This window comes from Ranitomeya variabilis, chromosome 4 (assembly GCF_051348905.1).
Source record: "Ranitomeya variabilis isolate aRanVar5 chromosome 4, aRanVar5.hap1, whole genome shotgun sequence".
Taxonomy (NCBI): Eukaryota; Metazoa; Chordata; class Amphibia; order Anura; family Dendrobatidae; genus Ranitomeya; species Ranitomeya variabilis.
Window position 1 is genome coordinate 202,876,530 of NC_135235.1, and position 17,201 is coordinate 202,893,730.

The 17,201-nt window shown below is 46.3% G+C and overlaps 1 protein-coding gene across 9 annotated transcripts in view; it reads left to right on the plus strand.

The window, feature by feature from the left end:
* LOC143770237 (carnitine O-palmitoyltransferase 1, liver isoform-like) overlaps positions 1 to 17,201 on the plus strand; it is a 67,389-nt gene that overhangs the window by 19,760 nt on the left and 30,428 nt on the right. For 2 of the 9 annotated variants that reach the window (XM_077259668.1, XM_077259662.1), the window contains exons 1-4: positions 6,489 to 6,626; positions 11,496 to 11,659; positions 15,639 to 15,778; positions 15,962 to 16,133. In XM_077259668.1, the coding sequence (XP_077115783.1) occupies positions 11,519 to 11,659; positions 15,639 to 15,778; positions 15,962 to 16,133 (453 nt within the window). In that variant the 5' untranslated portion in view covers positions 6,489 to 6,626; positions 11,496 to 11,518. Of the gene's footprint in view, positions 1 to 6,488; positions 6,754 to 6,934; positions 7,075 to 9,131; positions 9,245 to 11,495; positions 11,660 to 15,638; positions 15,779 to 15,961; positions 16,134 to 17,201 lie in introns of those variants that run through there. The other 7 variants (XM_077259659.1, XM_077259666.1, XM_077259667.1 and 4 more) reach the window with 5 other exon arrangements.

The window sequence follows — 17,201 nt, forward strand, 5'->3', positions numbered from 1 at the left end:
CACTGAGTTGCCGCCATGTGATTGGCTGATTAGAAATTAAGTGTTAACAAGAAGTTGGACAGGTGTACCTAATAAAGTGGCCAGTGAGTGTATGTCCCCATCCTGGGTTCCTTCCTGGTATATATGTCCCCATCCTGGGACCCTTCCTGTTATATACGTCCCCATCCTGGGTTCCTTCCTGGTATATACGTCCCCATCCTAGGATCCTCTCTGGTATATATGTCCCCATCCTGGGTTCCTCTCTGGTATATACGTCCCCATCCTGGGACCCTTCCTGGTATATACGTCCCCATCCTGGGTTCCTCTCTGGTATATACGTCCCCATCCTGGGACCCTTCCTGGTATATACATCCCCATCCTGGGTTCCTCTCTGGTATATACGTCCACATCCTGGGTTTCTTCCTGGTATATACGTCCCCATCCTGGGTTTCTTCCTGGTGTATACGTCCCCATCCTGGGTTTCTTCCTGGTACATATGTCCCCATCCTGGGACCCTTCCTGGTATATACGTCCCGATCCTGGGACCCTTCCTGGTATATACGTCCCCATCCTGGGTTCCTATCTGGTATATATGTCCCCATCCTGGGTTCCTTCCTGGTATATACGTACCCATCCTGGGTTCCTCTCTGGTATATACGTCCCCATCCTGGGACCCTTCCTGGTATATACGTCCCCATCCTGGGTTCCTCTCTGGTATATACGTCCCCATCCTGGGTTTCTTCCTGGTGTATACGTCCCCATCCTGGGTTTTTTCCTGGTACATACGTCCCCATCCTGGGACCCTTCCTGGTATATACGTCCCCATCCTGAGACCCTTCCTGATATATACGTCCCCATCCTGGGTTCCTCTCTGGTATATACGTCCCCATCCTGGGACCCTTCCTGGTATATACGTCCCCATCCTGGGTTCCTCTCTGGTATATACGTCCCCATCCTGGGACCCTTCCTGGTATATACGTTCCCATCCTGGGACCCTTCCTGGTATATGCGTCCCCATCCTGGGTTCCTCTCTGGTATATACGTCCCCATCCTGGGTTCCTTCCTGGTATATACGTCCCCATCCTGGGACCTTCCTGATATATACGTCCCCATCCTGGGTTCCTCTCTGGTATATACGTCCCCATCCTGGGATCCACTCTGGTATGTACGTCCCCATCCTGGGTTTCTTCCTGGTATATACGTCCCCATCCTGGGTTTCTTCCTAGTATATACGTCCCCATCCTGGGTTCCTTCCTGGTATATACGTCCCCATCCTGGGTTCCTCTCTGGTATATACGTCCCCATCCTGGGACCCTTCCTGGTATATACATCCCCATCCTGGGTTCCTCTCTGGTATATACGTCCCCATCCTGGGTTTCTTCCTGGTACATACGTCCCCATCCTGGGTTTCTTCCTGGTACATACGTCCCCATCCTGGGACCCTTCCTGGTATATACGTCCCGATCCTGGGACCCTTCCTGGTATATACGTCCCCATTCTGGGTTCCTATCTGGTATATACGTCCCCATCCTGGGTTCCTTCCTGGTATATACGTCCCCATCCTGGGTTCCTCTCTGGTATATATATGTCCCCATCCTGGGACCCTTCCTGGTATATACGTCCCCATCCTGGGTTCCTCTCTGGTATATACGTCCCCATCCTGGGTTTCTTCCTGGTGTATACGTCCCCATCCTGGGTTTCTTCCTGGTACATACGTCCCCATCCTGGGACCCTTCCTGGTATATACGTCCCCATCCTGAGACCCTTCCTGATATATACGTACCCATCCTGGGTTCCTCTCTGGTATATACGTCCCCATCCTGGGACCCTTCCTGGTATATACGTCCCCATCCTGGGTTCCTCTCTGGTATATACGTCCCCATCCTGGGACCCTTCCTGGTATATACGTCCCCATCCTGGGACCCTTCCTGGTATATACGTCCCCATCCTGGGTTCCTCTCTCGTATATACGTCCCCATCCTGGGTTCCTTCCTGGTATATACGTCCCCATCCTGGGACCCTTCCTGATATATATGTCCCCATTCTGGGTTCCTCTCTGGTATATACGTCCCCATCCTGGGTTCCTTCCTCGTATATACGTCCCCATCCTGGGACCCTTCCTGGTATATACGTCCCCATCCTGGGTTCCTCTATGGTATATACGTCCCCATCCTGGGACCCTTCCTGGTATATATGTCCCCACCCTGGGTTCCTATCTGGTATATACGTCCCCATCCTGGGTTCCTCTCTGGTATATACGTCCCTATCCTGGGACCCTTCCTGGTATATACGTCCCCATCCTGGGTTCCTTTCTGGTATATACGTCCCCATCCTGGGTTCCTTCCTGGTATATACGTCCCCATCCTGGGACCCTTCCTGGTATATACGTCCCCATCCTGGGTTCCTCTCTGGTATATATGTCCCCATCCTGGGACCCTTCCTGGTATATACGTCCCCATCCTGGGACCCTTCCTGGTATATACGTCCCCATCCTGGGTTCCTCTCTGGTATATACGTCCCCATCCTGGGTTTCTTCCTGGTGTACATTCCTGTTTTGCCACTGCTCTCTAAATAGAGTTAAGCAAATTTTCTAAAATTTGGTTGCAATTTGGATTGGCGGGGAATATTGGTTCTGTAATATTCGCCAAATATAGCTGAACGTCATTGGAGTTAATGGGGGTAGAAATGAACGAATATGTTCGGAACCGATCATTAAACATAAATTCAGCACAGATAAGGAACCGACATGGCCCCAATATGGCAAATTCAGAGACCGATTCCGAACATATTCGCTCAACTCTATTCTCTGTCTAAGGCCGGGGTCACACTAGACCGTAATACGGACGAGTGCTATGCGATAAAAAATCGCATAGCACTCGGCCCAATGTTAATCTATGGTGCAGCTCCCATCATCCGATATTTTCTCCACCGTATTTCGGATCCGAGGGAACTCGCAGCAGGCTGCGATTGTCAGCGTATCTCGGCCGAGACTCGCCAATGCAAGTCTATGGGTGCGCAAAAAAATCGGATTACACACGGACCATGCGTGTGCATTGCGAGAAATACGCAGCGGTGTTCTATAGAAAAGCCGGTAATTCAATTGCCGGCTTTGCATTTCTCCTTCACAAACCCGACAGGATATGAGACATGGTTTACATACAGTAAACCATCTCATATCCCCCTTTTTTTTGCATATTCCACACTACTAATGTTAGTAGTGTGTATGTGCAAAATTTGGCCGCTGTAGCTGCTCAAATAAAGGGTTAAATGGCGGAAAAAATTGGCGTGGGCTCCCGCGCAATTTTCTCTGCCAGAGTAGTAAAGCCAGTGACTGAGGGCAGATATTAATAGCCAGGAGAGGGTCCATGGTTATTGGCTCCCCCTGGCTACAAACCTCTGCCCCCAGCCACCCCAGAAAAGGCACATCTGGAAGATGCGCCTATTCTGGCACTTGGCCACTCTCTTCCCACTCCCTGTAGCGGTGGGATATGGGGTAATGAAGGGTTAATGCCACCTTGCTATTGTAAGGTGACATTAAGCCAGATTAATAATGGAGAGGCGTCAATTATGACACCTATCCATTATTAATCCAATTGTTGGAAAGGGTTAAAAAACACACACACGATTCAAAAGTATTTTAATGAAATAAACACAGCGGTTGTTTTAATATTTTATTGCTCTCTCAATCCATTTTAAGACCCTTTCACCCTTTCAGACAATTGGATTAATAATGGATAGGTGACATAATTGACGCCTCTCCATTATTAATCTGGCTTAATGTCACCTTACAATAGCCGGGGCTTACAAGCACGAGCACAGCTGCATTAGCAGGGCTCCTGCTTGTAAAATATTTTAACCCCTTCAGATGGATTACCTCGTGGGACGTGACGGGTCAGCAGAAGGTATGTATTTTGTGGGTTTATTATTTTGCCAAGCGAGGGTCTTAAAATGGATTGAGAGAGCAATAAAATATTAAAACAACCGCTGTGTTTATTTCATTAAAATACTTTTGAATCGTGTGTGTGTTTTTTAACCCTTTCCAACAATTGGATTAATAATGGATAGGTGTCATAATTGACGCCTCTCCATTATTAATCTGGCTTAATGTCACCTTACAATAGCAAGGTGGCATTAACCCTTCATTACCCCATATCCCACCGCTACAGGGAGTGGGAAGAGAGTGGCCAAGTGCCAGAATAGGCGCATCTTCCAGATGTGCCTTTTCTGGGGTGGCTGGGGGCAGATGTTTTTAGCCACGGGGGGGCCAATAACCATGGACCCTCTCTAGGCTATTAATATCTGCCCTCAGTCACTGGCTTTACTACTCTGGCGGAGAAAATTGCGCGGGAGCCCATGCCAATTTTTTCCGCCATTTAACCCTTTATTTTAGCAGCTACAGCGGCCAAATTTTGCACATACACACTACTAACATTAGTAGTGTGGAATATGCAAAAAAAAAAAGGGGATATGAGATGGTTTACTGTATGTAAACCATGTCTCATATCCTGTCGGGTTTAGGCAGGAGAAATGAAAAGCCGGCAATTGAATTACCGGCTTTTCACAGATATCGCGCTGAATGAAATCTAAATACAGAATATATATACCGTATTTTCCGGCGTATAAGACGACTGGGCGTATAAGACGACCCCCCAACTTTTCCAGTTAAAATATAAAATCTTCTTAAAAGTCGGGGGTCTTCTTATACGCCGTATGTCGTCTTATAGGGCCGGTGACTAATGTGCCTTTTGGGGGGGAGTGGTCCTGATGACAAAGAGGGGGCATCTCACAGGAGAGTGTGAGTGGAGTATCCCCCATTACCTCATTGTAGCTGCAGTGTGGGGTGCTGGGGAGCGGCGGCAGCCACCGGCCCACAGCACAGCACCCATGCGGCACAAAGAGGAGCAGCAGCTGCCGCCTCTCCCCAGCACACAGACCCCATGCTGCAGCTACAATGAGGTAATGGGGGATACTCCACTCACACTTTCCTGTGAGACGCCCCCTCTTCGTCATCGGGACCACTCCCCCCACCCACCATATACACATTGGTGTCTGCACTCGGCGTACAAGACGGCACCCGGCGTATAAGACGACCCCCGACTTTTAAGAAGATTTTCAGGGGTTAAAAAGTAGTCTTATACGCCAGAAAATACAGTATATATGTGTCTCAATGACATATCTCTATATATATATACTGTATATATGTTTTCCCGAACATTTGAGCACATAAATCCATTAGATGTCGGTTTTGCAAGCTTGCGAGAAAATCTCGGCATACGGATGCCATACGGATGTCACACGGATCATTTGATGGGAGGAAATCGCATCCTCGCACTGCACACGGATCACTGTTTTTGAAACATTTGTGCGATTCTCGGCCGTGAAAAACTGACCTTTTTTTTATACGTTAAGTGTGTCCCCGGCCTAACACAGCTGCTCTGCAGCGCAGACACCCGGGAATCGTTACGCCCCTGCCCTTAACTCTAGGGCCCCTGTGCGGCTGCATGAATGAGGTCTCTGCCCTCCTTGAGGATTTAAAACTTTCTAGCAGGTTGCTTTAATGTGGTTGTCCAGGATTAGAAAAAAAAAAAACGAAAACAGCTGCCTTCTTTTAAAAATAGCGCCACACCTCTGTTCAGGTAATATATTGTATTACAGTTCAGCCTCATTCACTTCAATGTGAAGGAGAAATGCTCTTGAAATCTTGGACAAGTCCTTTAAAAATAGCCCTGCACTATGTTTAAGGCTGTGTAATAGAATGATCTGTTGGTAAAAATAATAATGCTTAAAGGGGTTGTCCAGCCTTAGCGTACTATGCGACAGCAGACTTGTGAATCCTTACATGGCGCACACTGTGCACGGTGAAGTTCCTCCGATGCTGCTGGCGCCCGACCACAAGTCTGCAGTTTGTATACAAGCGGTCACATGCCGACTAGACTAGACGTCTTGTTGGAATGTGACCGGAATTATGCAAATCACGTAGTTGCAGTCACATGACCACACACCAGAGAATCCTTACAGCGTGCAATGCGCACATTGTGAGGATCCACGTGTCTGCAGTCACCTAGAGTAACAATTTAAATTGTTAATTAATATTACAAGACCCCCCAAAAAGGTGACTTTGATAAATCGCAAATAATGAATGGGATCGGTGTGAATATATCCTAATGTTAAAAAAAGCATTATAAAATGTTACAAAAAAAAAAAAAAAAAAAGCAAAACTAGAAAAAAATAGGTTTTTTTTAAGAGATTTATCAGCTAGATAAATGCACTTTTTTGTGTGTGAACCGATGCAATAACTATTTACAAACTTCCAGTCTTTTTTTAAGCAGTTTCCCATCCCCCTCTTTGTCATCAGAGGGCAGGGCAAGCACTAATTGCAAGCTACACACAGGCAGACGAGCCCCTGCATTCCCTTCCCATCCTCCTTCCTCCACCACCACCATCATCCTCACTGCGTCCTCCTGCTAACATCGCTACTGACATTGTTGCCTTTAGCTCGCTCATTATGAGCGGCAAGCGCTGGTGACGTCACGCTCTTCTCTGCGCAGGCGCGCTACCTTCCTGTTCTCGCTTCCACCTACGTCTGCGCCTGCGCGTTCTCATCCCAGGGAAATCGAGACCTCCCGGCTCATGCGCTGTCCCGTACGGTGAGTTCTGCGATGATGCTCGTGCTCGGTTACCGTTCATTACCGGCCACAGAAAGCAAAGTAACTGCGCTGCTTGTTGCTGTAGACTCTGACGGACAGGAAATGGAGCTGTAGAGGACCTAGTGACGTAAATGAATGATTGACAGGCAGATGTGACGTCACTAGATGTGTTGTCATAGATGGGGGGGGGGGTGATGAGTGAATAGTTTGTGACCAGATTGGAAGATGAGGTGGCTGATATCTCCTAGAACTGTCACTTTGTGGGTCGGTCATTGTTGGCGGGCTGCAGCCGTGACGTCATCACTACAGCGCATCTGACCGCTGCAGCCAATCACTGGGGTGTCTCAGTGATGGCCAAGTGTGTCATAGTAGTGATGTCACCCCATCAACAGAGCGGAAGTGGAAGAGCTGCTCTGTGGATGTGACGCCGGGGGTGGCCGCAGGAGAGGTCGGTGACATTTGGTGCCCGGCACAACTTGCCTGTTGCTTCTCAGCCCCATAGTAAAAAAAAAAGAAAGAATAGTCCCTTTAACCCCTCTTGTACTACAATCCATCAGTTTTGTATCTCTGCCCCCTGCAATAGCTTTTCTAAGTCTCCCGTGCCATATGCTGATCAGTATGGGCCGATGGTGTTGGTGGTCTGTGACCTGCGCCTCCTCTATCAACAGAATCACCGCACTCCTGCCTTGATTACTGTGGATGATGCGTCCTATGTCACCCACAGATCCTTGCACATAGAGATGAGTTCAGCATCCAGTGCAACGACACCCAATGGCTAAACTGGAGGCCTGTGAGTCTCTTTGCTTCCGGCGTTCCCTGCACATAGAGATGAGTCCAGCATCCAGTGCAACGACACCCAATGGCTAAACTGGAGGCCCTCTTTGCTTCCGGCGTTCCCTGCACATAGAGATGAGTCCAGCATCCAGTGCAACGACCCCCAATGGCTAAACAGGAGGCCCGCGAGTCTTTTTACTTCCGGCTTTCCCTGCACATAGAGACGAGTCCAGCATCCAGTGCGACGACACCCAATGGCTAAACAGGAGGCCCGTGAGTCTCTTTACTTTCGGCGTTCCCTGCACATAGAGACGAGTCCAGCATCCAGTGCAACGACACCCAATGGCTAAACAGGAGGCCCGCGAGTCTCTTTACTTCCGGCGTTCCCTGCACATAGAGATGAGTCCAACATCCAGTGCAACGACTCCCAATAGCTAGACTGGAGGTCCACAAGTCTTTACTTTCGGCGTTCCCTGCACATAGAGATGAGTCCACCATCCAGCGCAATGACACCCAATGGCTAGACTGGAAGCCCGTAAGTCTCTTTACGTCCGGTGTTCCCTGCACATAGAGATGAGTCCAGCATCCAGTGCATCGACACCCAACTGCTAGACTGCAGGCCCGCAAGTCTCTTTACTTCCAGCGTTCCCTGCACATAGACATGAGTCCAGCATCCAGTGCATCAACACCCAATGGCTAGACAGGAGGCCCACAAGTCTCTTTACTTCCAGCGTTCCCTGCACAGTTTAGGATTAGTAAGGGCTGGCACTACATCATCTGTGTGACATTACGCACAGACGACGTCGCGCCATCTCTGACAATTCGAAACCACAGTGGAAAGTAATTGATTCACGGGACCTTCCATGTAGCCATCGGGTGTCGTTACACTGGATGCAAATCGATCCGCTCATCTCTCCCTGTAAAGCAGATGCGCCAAACTCACTTCCGGTTAATGGGCACTGGCGGAGCGTCGGGTAGAGTGAAATTCACCTTTATCTACACAGGCGCGAGAGTCCGAGCAGTGCAACATTTCATAATATAAAGTTACTTTATTTTTTATTTCTTTATTTTACTTTTATTTATTTTTATTTCTGTATTTTAATTTTATTTACTTCTATTTACACAAATGTATCCACAAGCCCAGTAGCATTTTTTTTTTTTTTATGTGTAGTTTTAAATGCATTTTTTGCTGCAGAAATGCCGGGATTCTGCCCTTAAAAAAGGCAACGGCGGATTTGAATTAGCGTATTATTATTTTTTCCGCATAGAAGCCTATAAGGAAAAATCGCCCCAGAAAAGGCACAGTTCAACAGTATCTATAAATGTGTGGGGGGCAGGAGTTTTCATGAAATCGTATTTTTTTTTCCATTAAACTGTTAAAAGCCGCTTATTTTATAAATGCTGTGTGAACACGACCCTAACTGTCCTGTTGCTCAGCGTTGGGGGCACGGCAGGACAGGCGCGCTCGGAGTTCCTCTTTAGTTTGAGATCCGGGAAATTTGGTGACGTAATGTAGCGGTCATGAGGCTTTTTTGCCTAGCGTTCAGTCAGTTTGTGACTCGGCTCTTGCAGATTGTGGTTTATGGGTGTGTGCAGTGCAATGAGCGGGACCTCTGCCCTATATACATGCGGCATCACGTGGCCGAGTTTACATACACGCTGGGTGTAGTAGTCGTCAGCACTTCTGCTTTTCCGTCTCTCTGATCATCAGGCTTATCAGACACATTGCCATGAATTATCTTCGAGTTATTAAAATTCGTCACCCAGTGACTGCTTGTTTGTGGTTTCCATCTCTAGATTAGTTCTCTGTGGGTGGAACGAGTTTTTCTTCTCTGCTGGATCATGTGAGTTGTAGTGCTTTTATTCCGGATGCGTTCGTTCTCCTGGGGATCGGAGTCGCTGTAAATTTTGCTGCATTGTTGCGACCGCTAGGAAATCCGGTGATGCTGGAATATTGTTGTATTGCTATAAAATAATCTACTAAAGCGGATATCATAAGACTATGTGCCATAGTATGGAGGATGCGGAAAAATCTTCAGATTGACAGGTTGCTGTGTACACAGCAGCATGAGGGGCTGGTTACTAAAGCTACCCATGTACAATAAAGCGCTATGGGTCGAACTATGATTCCACCGATCATTTTGGCCAGCAGCCGTCTCTGTAGAGCGCTCCTGTGTTGCCTCTTGTACTACTAGACATCCCCCATGGCCCGTATATATGTTTGTGTCACCTCTGTGCATGACCTCTTTAGGCTGGTTACTAAAGCTACCCATGTACAATAAAGCGCCATTGAGCGAAATATGATTCCGACGATCCTTTTGTCTGGCAGCCGTCTTTGCAGAGCGCTCCTGTATTGCCTCTTGTGCTACTAGACATCCCCCATGGCACGTATATATGTTTATGTCACCTCTATGCATGACCTCTTTAGGCTGGTCACTAAAGCTACCCATGTACAATAAAGCGCCATTGAGCGAAATATGATTCCGACGATCCTTTTGTCTGGCAGCCGTCTTTGCAGAGCGCTCCTGTCTTGCCTCTTGTGCTACTAGACATCCCCCATGGCACGTATATATGTTTGTGTCACCTCTATGCATGACCTCTTTAGGCTGGTTACTAAAGCTACCCATGTACAATAAAGCACCATTGAGCGAAATATGATTCCGACGATCCTTTTGTCTGGCAGCCGTCTCTGCAGAGCGCTCCTGTGTTGCCTCTTGTGCTACTAGACATCCCCCATGGCACGTATATATGTTTGTGTCACCTCTACGCATGACCTCTGTAGGCTGGTCACTAAAGCTACCCATGTACAATAAAGCGCCATCAAGCAAAAGATGATTCCGGCGATCGTTTTGGCCGGCAGCCGTCTCTGCTGAGCGCTCCTGTGTTGCCTCTTGTGCTACTAGACATCCCCCATGGCACGTATATATGTTTGTGTCACCTCTACGCATGACCTCTGTAGGCTGGTCACTAAAGCTACCCATGTACAATAAAGCGCCATCAAGCAAAAGATGATTCCGGCGATCGTTTTGGCCGGCAGCCGTCTCTGCTGAGCGCTCCTTTTTGCCTCTGCTGCTACTAGATGTCCCAGACAGTGCTAAGGATCCGACAGCCCAAAATACGACATTCCAGAGCCTTAGCACTCCCATTGGGAGCATCCATACAGAGTTGACTATCGGCTTAACCTGTCGATATCGGAGGGGTCTGTATTTGGGACAGCGGATCTCGGACTTCCTCTTCCTGCGTAATTCGACAGGAGGTGGGGACAGTATCGCCAGCGCTGATTGGGCGTCACATGTCCCAACAGTGCCGACATTGCGGGAATGGCGCCAGCATGGCAGGTGAGTATAGGCTTTATTTTTTTATGGGGGCAAAGTGAGGGGTATGAGAAGAAGTTGTCCAAGTAGTGGACAACCTATTTAATCCTTAAAACAACCTAGACTAATACATTCTAAGATTTGACTCTTTGTTTTTTTTCCGCTCATCTGTACGAGCCCTTATGGAGAGCAGGGGTCACCCAACCTGCTTGGTCAGACAGCCGCATTCCATAATGGCTTATGGTACACTTAGACGGGCCGATCTCTGCCCCCTAATCAGCACCTGTCGACAGTGCGATTGTTCTGTCCCCATATATTATCGGCAGCACATCCTCTGTGTAGATGGGGCGACGTGCTGCCGATGACGATGATGTTTTTGAGTCTCAAGCAGAAGAAGTGGTCGACACATGATCGCCTGTGTGCTAATCCCAGATTTGCTTACTTGTGTGACCTCCGTGAGGGCTATCCTAACAGTGAGTGTATTGCATGTTACACTCCCAGCCTAGTGTTAATCATGGCCCGGGCCACCCCTTTAAGGATGGACCGTCAATTATATAGTCTTTAAACTTTTTTTTTTCCATAAAACCAGAAAAAAATATTTCTGTCATTAAAGCTGAAGTAACTTTTATCCATTGAGAAAGTATTGTGGTTGTACCTTGCACACTGTGGGGATCGACGAGGATCCAGGGACGATAAGAGTCGGTGTAGATGACTTTTTTTTCGGACTTGCAGATGACTTTTTTCCTAGAATTAATGGTCATTTTTCATATCCAATTTGTAGCTTGGGGCTGAAGTGTCACCAACATGGCTGAAGCCCACCAGGCTGTGGCGTTCCAGTTTACAGTTACCCCAGAAGGGATCGACCTCCACCTGAGCCATGAGGCACTTAAACAGATCTACCTCTCAGGACTGCGGTCGTGGAAGAAGAAACTCGCCCGACTCAAGGTGAGTGGGGCTCGTTGACTTCGGGGACTAATTTAGGGCTTATTTACAGGGTGCATCTTACAGCACCAATAAAGTGAATGAGATTTCTGAGATCTGCAAACGCTCTAGTTTTGGGGGCAAAAAAATCTGCAGCAAATACTCAACATCAGTGCAACCCTTTGAGTTTTTCCATTTTGCTGGTGATTCGAGGGCTGTTTATCCACAAGGGGACAGAGATTGGTTGAATGTCGGGTGGACCTGATAATTTTGGTGGAACTGGTCATCCATCTAAGGCAAGGTTCACATCACATTTGCAATTGGAGGCTTCTGTATAAAGAATAGAAGCTGATCTGCAGGACTCCTCAGCAGCTGCTGCACATTGAATAGAGCTTGATCACCTGTTCTACAAATATGTTGTGCCCCAACAACCCATTTCATGAACATGTCCCTGCATATATAGTAAGCGGGGGTCATGATGTTCAAGAGCGTAATGGAGGAGAAGGGTCAGGCTCCTTATTGAGAACATATGCATGTTCTGACAAGTACATGTAGGTGGGGTGGGGTGGTCAGTGAAGAGCATCAGGGCTCCAAACTCGAAAAAGATGCAGGACCTGTTGGAATTTATGGCATCTCCTGTGGATATGCCCTAAATGTGCAACATGGGAATACTCTTTTTAAATATATTGGTTGCCACTTCTGGTGTGTAAGTGTTTGTGTAGTCCTTGGATACAGTCATGGCCGAAAATGTTGGCACCCTTGAAATTGTTCCAGAAAATGAAGTATTTCTCACAGAAAATTATTGCAATTACACGTTTTGTTATATACATGTTTATTTCCTTTGTGTGTATTGGAACAACAAACAAAAAGGCATATTGGACATAATTTCATGCAGAACCCCAAAAACGGCCCGGACAAAATGGTTGGCACCCTCAACTTAATGTTTGGTTGCACACGCTTTGTAATAAATAACTGCAATCAATCGCTTCCTATAACCATCAGCAAGCTTCTTACACCTCTCAGCTGGAGTTTTGGGCCGCTCTTCTTTTGCCGACTGCTCCAGGTGTCTCATATGTGAAGGCGCCTTCTCCCAACAGCATTTTTAAGATCTGTCCACAGGTGATCAATGAGATTTAGATCCAGACACATTGCTGCGACTTCAGAACTCTCCAGTGCTTTGTTTCCATCCATTTCTGGGGGCTTCTTGAAATATTTGGGTCATTGTCCAGCTGGAAGACCCATGACCTAGGACTCAAACCCAGCTTTCTGACACTGGGCACTACATTGGAACCCAAAATCCTCTGGTTATCGTCAGTTTTCATGATGACTTGCACATAGTTAAGGCACCCATTGCCAGAGGCATCAAAACAACCCCCAAACATCTTTGAACCTCCACCATATTTGACTGTAGGTACTGTGTTCCTTTCTTTATAGGCCTCATTCCGTTTTCGGTAAACAGTAGAATGATGTGCTTTACCAAAAAGCTCTATATTGGTCTCATCTGTCCACAAGATGCTCTCTCAAAAGGATTTTGGCTTGCTCATGTACGTTTTGGAAAACTGCAGTCTAGCTTTTTATGTCTGTGTCAGCAGTGGGGTCCTCCTGGGTCTCCAGCCATAGCATTTCATTATATTTAAATGTGGATGGCTAGTTAGTATTGACACTGATGCACCCTGAGCCTGCAGGACAGCTTGAATTTCTTTGGAAATTGAGACTCCTTATCGACCAGCCAAACTATCCTACGTTGCAACCTTTCATCAACTTTTCTCTGCTGTCCACGACCAGGGAGATTGGCTACAGTGCCTCGGGTTGTACATTTCTTGATTATGTTGCACACTCTGGATGAAGGAACAACAAGATGTCTGGAGTTGGACTTGTAACCTTACGATTGTTGATATTGTTTAACAATTTTGGTGCTCAAGTCCTCAGACAGTTCTTTTTTACTCTTTCTGTTCTCCATGCTTAGTGTGACACACACACACACACACACACACACACACCATGCTAAGACTGACAACTTATTTTTTTATCTGGCATCAGGTGTGATTTCATATTGCCCACACCTGTTACTTGCCACAGGTGAATTAGAACGAGCATTACATCCTTGAAACAAGGTTGTCTACCCACAATTTTGGAAAGGTGGCAACAATTGGCAACAATTTTGACCAGCTCGTTTTTTTTTGTGAAATGATGTCCAATTTGCCTTGTTTTCTCTATTTTTTTGTGTTGTTTCAATACACTAAAAGGAAATAAACGTGTATAATATAATAAAACATGTGTAACTGCAATAATTTTCTGGGAGAAATACTTCATTTTCTGGAGCAATTCCAAGGGTGCCAACATTTTCTATCATGACTGTATGTATACACTGTTTTCCAAATTATTATGCAAATTGGATTTAAGTGTGATAAAGATTTAATTGTTTTGTTTTTCAAATAAACTCGTGGATGGTATTGTGTCTCAGGGCTCAATGGATCACTGAAATCAATCTTAAACACATGGGATAATTAGTTTTCCAGGTGATTCTAAATAAAGGAAAACTACTTAAAAATGATGTTACACGTTATTAAGCAGGTCACAGTTTTCAAGTAACATGGGAAAGAAAAAGGATCTCTCTGCTGCTGAATAGCATCAAATAGTGCAATGCCTTGATGAAGGGATGAAAACATTAGAAATTTCCCGAAAACTTAAGCGTGATCATCATACTGTTAAGAGATTTGTGGCTGTATCTGAGCACAGACGTGTTTGTGCTGATAAAGGCATAATGAAGAAGATTTCTGCCAAGTTCATCGGATTAAGAGAGCAGCTGCTAAAAAGCCATTACAAACCAGCAAACAGATATTTGAACCTGCTGGTGCCTCTGGAGTCCCTCGAACCTCAAGGTGTAGGCTCCTTCAAAGGCTTGCTGTGGTGCATAAACCTACTATTCGGCCACCCCTAAACAGTGTTCACAAGCAGAAATGGTTGCATTGGGCCCACACATACATGAAGACTAATTTCCAAACATTCTTGTTTACTGATAAGTGTTGAGCAACCCTGGATGGTCCAGATGGATGGAGTAGTGGATGGTTGGTGTATGGCCACCATGTCCCAACAAGGCTGCAACAACAGCAAGGAGGTGGAGGAGTCATGTTTTGGGCTGGAATCATGGGGAAACAGCTGGTAGGGCCCTTTAAGGTTCCTGAAGGTGTGAAAATGACCTCTGCAAAGTATATAGAGTTTCTGACTGACAACTTTCCTCCATGGTATAAACAGCAGAAATGTGCCTTCAGGAGCAAAATCATCTTCATGCTGACAATGCACCATCTCATGCTGCAAAGAATACCTCTGAGTCATTGGCTGCTATGGGCATAAAAGGAGATAAACTCATGGTGTGGACACCATCTTTCCCTGACCTCAACCCTATAGAGAACCTTTGGAGTATCATCAAGCAAAAGATCTGTGAGGGTGGGAGGCAGCTCACATCAAAACAGCAGCTCTGGGAGGCTATTCTGACTTCATGCAAAGAAATACAAAAAGTAACTCTCCGAAAACTCACAAGTTCAATGGATGCAAGAATTGTGAAGGTGATATCAAATAAGGGTTCCTATGTTAACATGTAACTTGGCCTGTTAGGAGGTTTTGGAGTTAAATAGCTTTTTTGTTCAGTGAATGTGACCTCCTAATGCTGCAAATTCCACAAATGAGCATTTTCAGTTCTTTAAAACATATCAAATGTTTAGAAATTCTACTGTGCCTAATAATTTGGAACAGTGCATTTTGAGTTTTTATTACTTTTGGAGATTATACTGTTATCATTGGGAGGTTTCTTCAATAAAATTCGATGTATAAACGGGTGATGACTTTTATTAGACTGACTGTCATTTGCACCAACCATATAGGAAAATCAGAGAAAAATGCCATTTGCATAATAATTGGGAACATAGTGTGTGTGTGTGTGTGTATATATATATATATATATATTTCTAAAATGCTCTAATCCGTCTACCTTTCCTCTCTATAGAATAGCTTCATCACTGGAGTGTATCCCGCCAGCCCTTCCAGCTGGCTCTTTGTGGTGATTGCCATTATGGGGACCATGTATGCTCGTGTGGACCCATCCATGGGCATGATTGGCAAAATCAAAGAGCATCTGCCTGTAAGGTATGTATTAATTGTCACGGTGTTTCTTTTCTTTTGGCCTCTCGGCCCAGTATATGCATCAGCGTTGGCCTTGCCCGATATTAAAGGCTCGAGATCAGACGCAGGTCTGCTTACTCCGTTGTCTCATGGTGACGTTGGAGTTTGTGCATTTTTCATATCTTTTTTTTTTTTCTTATCTCGCAGTGGCTACTTATCCCACCAAGGACAGAGTATTGTCAGCGCCTTGCTCTTCTCCACCGGCCTGTGGTTCGCACTCATCATGACCATGCGTTATATCCTAAAACAACTCCTATCATACCACGGCTGGATGTACGAGCAGCACGGCAAGATGTCGGCCACCACCAAGTTATGGCTGGTAGGTAGCAGTCCCAGCCACTCTTCTGACTAGTAGGCCGCTGCGACTTTTTTTACAATGTATTGCGAAGCACAAATGACGTGCAAGTGCCTACTAATCAGAAGGACGCCGCAGTAGGCGGTCCACTGGTCTGGTGGCCATGGACTACCAACATGGCTGCTGGACCAAGGTCGTGAAAATGTTTTTGCTCAACTGTGGTTTGCACACATTCATGTTTGTAAGATCCAACACGTCAGACACAAATGGCGCTTTACGGACGCTATTGACTGTAATGATTTCCATTATGGTGTCTATCACTTTCCTGGGAAAAAAAATTCTGCAAAAAAGAAGAATATTTTTACTTTTCACCATATTGTTTTCTCCCCTTTGAGGACTTGAACCTGCTGTCGTTTGATGGTTTGTTCTATATGCTTAGTATTGCAGTATATAGTGAAAAACCAGTACGTCACAGGAAGGGGCGGGCGTTGGGCGTTAGAACAGGCATCCCACCATGTCAGAGATTGACAGTGGCATTTAACAAGTTAACAGCAGGAGCTATCTCCACTTGGTCCTGCGAGAGGCCGGTGTTGGTATAAAGCAGCCAGCATCTGCCCTGTGTGGGTGGTCTGCAGCTCTACCTGCTTGGTAATTTCCTGCTCCAATCAGTTTAATTTTTGACGGTTGGACAGTGGAAGCCCCGCCCCCGAGGGGACAAGGCTAGTTGATCCTTTGACTTAGTGCGGATAGGGAAGAAGTGGGAGGCTTTCGCTGCAGCAAGTTATCTTACAGCCACACACCGGAGGAGTAGGGGCACTCCGCTGATCTTCTGACACAAATTGAGAAAATTTCTTCATATGTTTCTTGTTTTTAATTGGAATACAAGATACAATGGGGTCAAAGGGAGGGAGTGCTGGGATATTTTTTCAATATTGTTCATTTTCTGTGGTTAGTATTCCTTTAACCGCGCTGCTTAACCCAGCAGGAAGTACAGCGGCGTCTAAAAATAACTAAAATTGACAAATCTCCGGGCCCGGATGGGATACACCCCCGAGTACTGCATGAACTAAGTACAGTCATTGATAGACCATT